We start from the raw sequence: 6000 nt of genomic DNA, 5'->3' as shown, positions 1-6000 counted from the left end.
GCATCTCGACTGCCGGAACAAAACTAGTTACTTTAACAGCTCACGAGTCAGGTAAGCGGTTTCCGCATCTCTAAACGGGTTCACAAAAAATCTGGAATCGCTGTAACGTTACGCGTGCCGAGTTTATCGAATGGCTCGTCATTAATGAAACAGATCCGATGTAATCCCGCAAAAATCGATATCGTGCGAATGAATACATGTGTAAACGATCGCAATTCGAAATTTGTCATTATCGATATCTAAGCTTGTGCTTCTAATAACAAGGTCCCATTTTCCGTGTAGATTGAGGTAGTAGGTACATCATTCTCGTACCCTTCATGGAAGCATCCTTTCTACCCCTTTTTTTGTAGCGATTAAACGTATGAAAAGCGTCGAGTCGAAAGCATTGACACTTTCCACTGCCAGCGATGTATGTATGTTAGCTACGTTATTAACATAGCTAAACTTTATCCGTCGCGTTAAGCAGCTTAAACAACGCATTATCGGTCTTATACTAAACAAAATAATATATTCTATAAACTCTATTGTTTAGTATTGTAACTTTATAACTACTTACAAATACATTTATAATCTTAAATCTATTGAAATTTTGTTAGTTATCACAAGTCGCTCGTGTCCTTGAAACGGTTACTGTACTAAGAGCAAGCCTCGCACCTCACAAGACCAACTTCATCGCAGTTCATGCATTTGAGCGCCACGAATTCGGCAGTGAAGTGGTTCCGGTGGAGGCTCTTCTTGGATCCATTGCAGATCCTGCAGGGCAGAAGACGGAAGCCACCGCACATCTGACACGTGGTGCACGCGTCGGGACTCTGAAAAATTAAAGCATTGTCAAATAATAATAACTAGATGATGAGATTTTTTTGATAACGCCATCTTGTTGTGTCTTTAAAGCGGTTAGTTGCCCTCAATTAATAAAAATATTAGTATAATAGTATTATTATTAGCCAATAGATGTCGGGAAGAGTTGATTATTGAAAACACGAATAAAACAACATTTTCTGAAAATAACTCGTAGCTAGACCGATTTATCGCCCCCGAAATCCCCTGTATACTAAATTTTATGAAAATCGTTGGAGCAGTGTTACTGGAGCCCATAGACATCTACAACGTGAATGCGCCACCCACCTTGAGATATAAGTTCTAAGGTCTCAAGTATAGTTACAACGGCTGCCCCACCCTTCAAACCGAAACGCATAACTGCTTCACGGCAGAAATAGGCGGGGTGGTGGTACCTACCTGCGCGGACCCACAAGAGGTCCTACCACCAGTAAAAAGAATGGTAGAAGATGAAGGCCAGGAATTGTTTACCTTGTAAGGCTTCAGCATTTTCCGCAGCTCTCCGCTCTCGTTAAGTTTTTCTACGGTTTCCGCATCCTGAAATCAACGACAAAATGATGATTTAATTAAAAGTTTTCAAACTACGAACTCTCGTGCAGTTTTCGGTGAAAAATTTTGCGCGATTCTAAACTCAACTTTTGAGCTTTTCGACGGCGACCTTAGAATTCATATCTCAAGGTGAGTGACGACATTTACGTTTTAGATGTCTATGGGCTTCAAAAACCACATAACACCAGGTGGATCGTGAGCTAGTCCAACCATCTAAGCAGGGCCAGATTTAAACTTAATGCCGCTCCTGGGCACCGGAAAAAAAGCCGCCCCAATACTGGCATTTTACTTAAACTTATAGTTTATATTGTATTTTATTTTTCAAAATTAAAATAACTAATTTATTGTAGAATCTATATTATATGTTCCAAAAACATATGCGGTAGGCAGCGGGTTGGCTCTGCCCCTGGCCTTGCTGAAGTCCATGGGCGACGGTAACCACTCACCATCAGATGGGCCTGTCTACAAGGGCAATAAAAAAAATATAAATAAATATTTTTTTATTTTCTAACTATTATAAATGTTTTTCACTAAAGCCGCCCTGGGCACTTGCCTCGATTGCCCCTAGTGTAAATACACCGCTGCATCTACCCCAAAAAAAAACATACGTTTGGTTTATTAAAGGAATCTTTGAACGTCCTTTTCATTCACTTCAAGACGTATGATTAACTTGAAAATGTGTGCACGTCTCAACAACTGATGGTAATATCATAATTTATTAACTTCGATCTAATGTTATGGCAAGTTAAAACAGGATTAAAAACGGTTAGTTCATCCTCTTCATACATTTATCTTCAATGTACAGATACACTTTACTGTATTGTCTCATTGTATGAAACGTTATTTTTTTGTTTCAAATAATAATAATATATTTTTTTTAACAAATATTTACTAACTATCACGTCGCGTCAACTGGTCCCGTGCTAAGTTCGTAAAGAACTTGTGCTACAGATAGGTACCAGATAACGGAAATAAATGTAAGATTTTTATCATACGAATATCTTCCTTTGGCGGGATTCGAACCCGCGACCCCCTTGTGTAGTGACCATGTCACTTACCACTACACCAGACGGCCGTTAACGCTTATATTCAAGTCGTAAAGTCGATTTTTAATCTGCTTCGTTATGAGTTATATGAAAGCGTACGCGATATATAAATAATGGCATATATGACATTATCCGTCGTTATGCGACTCCGAGTTTCCAATCCTCAGCGCTGTTCGGGTATTATCGACGTCATCCTACTTAGTCGTGGATTATAAAAACGATGGACAACATGGATGCGGTAATTTCGGGCCGCTTAAATATTTTTTGAAGCTATACTTCTTTAGGCGCGTTATGAAAAATTGATGAGAGTGAAATTTTACGATGTGCGCGCTCCGTGACACAAAATTAACAGAATGAAGTTGCCCATTAAATCGCTCATTACAATACGACCGACGTAACTTGGCGAGTCTGAATATAGCCGCAGGTGAACTTTCCGAACCGTACCGAGAATTACCGAATTTATACGATGTCAAGAAAAGGGATGTCCAATACGCGTGTTTGAGGATGTTGTTTAATCGATTTTTTTTCAAATTGATTAAATTTAAATAAAAAAAAAGAAATAAATTTAATAAAAATAATGTATAACTTCTTACGCGCGTACGTACATAAGTACACGCACCCTTTTTTTAATGTTTGGACACTAAGTATTTAAACTTTGAGCGAAAATTTACTGAATCTTTTAAGATTAGTAATAAATCATTGATTTTTTTACTGATATTTATTTTTCTTTCGACTAATAAATGAAGACTGGCATAGCATTAACGAAATAAGATATTTGACTAGTTATAACAAAATCACAATTAATAGAGTAAAAGGAGAATGAGTTTTATTGTGTAGTAACTACAACAGCTATTGGTTTAAAATTATCGTAACTTAGAAGTCAATTCATTAAAGCTGAGAATTCGAGTTGAATTTAGTCAAAACTTTGTTTTTTTTTGTAATTTAATTTATCTATGTTGTCTTTACGTACGATAGCGGTATAGATAGTGAGAAAACCTCGAAAATTGGATACAATACAAAGTTAGTGATTAAAAATATTTATCACCAGTTTAGTGATAAACTTTATGGGAAACGGCAAATTAAGATTCTCCCAACAAACTGGTATAGTCGATCGTTAGACAGACGGTCCCTATGATCTTGTAAATGTCGTTGCCCTGAATCAGATTTTTACTATTTTATGACGGTCAGAGACGCATCTCTTCAAACAGTTACTATTGGCTGCTGCTACCCTAACATAAAAGGTAGGAAGTAAGTGTCGAACTCGAAGTTCTAATATACATTTCTCATTTAAATTTGCTGATGGTTTTGGATTCGTTTAGTCCTACAGTGGTATTAGAACTTTGGAAGAGAGCGGTGGGATAATATCTTCGAATAAACTGAAAACATTTACTAATTTTACTGGTGGTAGGACCTCTTCTGAGTCCGCACGGGTAGGCACCTCGGCTATTTTTTGCCGTGAAACGTGTGTTTCGATTTGAAGGGTGGGGCAGCCGTTGTAACTATACTGTGACCTTAGAACTCATATCTCAAGGAAGGTGGCGCATTTACGTTGTAGATGTCTATGGGCTCCAGTAACCGCTTAACACCAGGTGGGCTGTGAGCTCGTCCACCCATCTAATCAATAAAACAAATTAATAAACACTTAATAAATTTAAAAGGTATTTTTTTATAATTTCATATTTCGTCAAGGCGTAATGTAATACGTAATGACTACAGCTGACATACGTTTTCGTTCTCCCGTTGAACCACGCTTCAGCTGCCTATTTGAATTACATTACGTGCAATGAAAAATACAATAGTTCACACTCACACTCAAATTCTCTACAAATGTTTGTCTAATTTAGGATCTACCGTGAATTTAAATAGGCACGTATTTTGAAATTAACGTTTTTTGTCTCTTTAATTTTATTAATTTTAATAATCCATGTTGAGTTCGTTTGTCGAACGCATGAACTATGGATACCGTTTTTATACACGCTAAGTCCACGTGATACGTATTAAGTCTTTTTTTTTTTTAAAGGCTTATAGCCGGCAATGGAAATGTTAAATATAAGTCGTATCTTTGTTTATGGCTTAAATGATTGGAACAGCTTGGTGTAAAGTAGTTACTGGAGCATGGAGTGAGTGTTGCCACCCGCCTTCAGACATCTCCTCTTTTGACGGCTGTGCTAAATTTCAAACCGGAATGTATGGTGGTGGTATCTTGCTGGTGGTAGGACCTTTTGTGAGCCAGCATGGGTGGGTACCACAACCCCGCTTATTTCTGCCGTGAAGCAGTAATGCGTTTCGGTTTGAAGAGTGGGGTAGCCGTTGTAACTATACTGAGACCTCAGAATTTATATCTCAAGGTGGCGCATTTACGTTGTAGATATCTATGGGCTCCAGTAACCACTTAACATCAGGTGGGCTCTGAGCTCGTCCACCCATCTAAGCAATAAAAAAAAAAGATATTAAACGGGCAAAACAGCAGTGTGGTCGTCGTGGCCTAACGGATAAGACGTCCGGTGCTTTCGTGTTAAAGCGATGCACCGGTGTTCGAATCCCGCAGGCGGGTACCAATTTTTCTAATGAAATACGTACTCAACAAATGTTCACGATTGACTTCCACGGTGAAGGAATAACATCGTGTAATAAAAATGAAACCCGCAAAATTATAATTTGCGTAATTACTGGTGGTAGGACCTCTTGTGAGTCCGCACGGGTAGGTACCACCGCCCCGCCTATTTCTGCCGTGAAGCAGTAATGCGTTTCGGTTTGAAGGGTGGGGCAGCCGTTGTGACTATACTGAGACCTTAGAACTATATCTCAAGGTGTGTGGCGCATTTACGTTGTAGATGTCTATGGGCTCCAGTAACCACTTAACATCAGGTGGGCTGTGAGCTCGTCCACACAGCTAAGCAATAAAAAAAATAAAAAAAAGCAAGATACGTCTAATCTTAAACAAAAACTATTTCCCGTTTAACGCGTGTCCTACGATTTTAATGCAATCGTAAAATGAAATACTACAGTTAAACTTTAATTCACTACTCGAGCAATGAGCTTCAGTCATAAAAAAAAACAATTGTTTTATTTCCTTGCAAGACTTTAGAAAATTTGTTTTTACGTTCAACCCTGTGCATTTTTTATGCTCACGGCACACCTGATGTTACCTGACCGCATATTGTCATATCAAATGTGCCGTAATAGCGGTACTCGTTAAGCCAGTCTGTGTGCATGTACATCTTAAATAAATAATACTTTGTGTGTGTAACAGGACTGAAAAGTTCGTAAGCTGATACATAATTGGCGCTACAATTATTAAATCCATATGATTTTTAGTTAGCCCTAACCTTCAAAAGACACGTGTATAAGTTTGACAGCTGTTGTACTATCAGTTTGTCAATTTGAGTGTAGAAATTTTTACTAGTTTGATAATCTATATATTAATACGTGAAGTAAAAACTTGGTATTCCTTTTTACGAAAATTGCGCGGACGGAGGAGTATGAAATTTTCCACACTTATAGAGAATATAGAGAAGAAGTGCACAATGCTAATATTTTTTTTAAATAATGCATAAAAGATACA

The 6000-nt window shown here is 37.9% G+C and overlaps 1 protein-coding gene across 1 annotated transcript in view; it reads right to left on the bottom strand.

Moving 5' to 3' along the window:
• Positions 1–604: 604 nt before the first annotated feature.
• LOC114242749 (uncharacterized) overlaps positions 605–6000 on the bottom strand; it is a 99095-nt gene continuing 93699 nt past the window's right edge. The window contains exons 4-5 of the mRNA XM_028174014.2: positions 1312–1377; positions 605–812 (exon numbers count right to left, since the gene is read on the bottom strand). Coding sequence (XP_028029815.2) covers positions 636–812; positions 1312–1377 — 243 coding nt within the window. The 3' untranslated portion in view covers positions 605–635. The remainder of the gene's footprint in view (positions 813–1311; positions 1378–6000) is intronic.

The sequence above is a fragment of the Bombyx mandarina genome, chromosome A1, assembly GCF_030267445.1.
Source record: "Bombyx mandarina strain Sakado chromosome A1, ASM3026744v2".
Lineage (NCBI taxonomy): Eukaryota > Metazoa > Arthropoda > Insecta > Lepidoptera > Bombycidae > Bombyx > Bombyx mandarina.
Note: the sequence above shows the minus strand (reverse complement) of the source record. Positions and strands in the feature narration are given on the sequence as shown.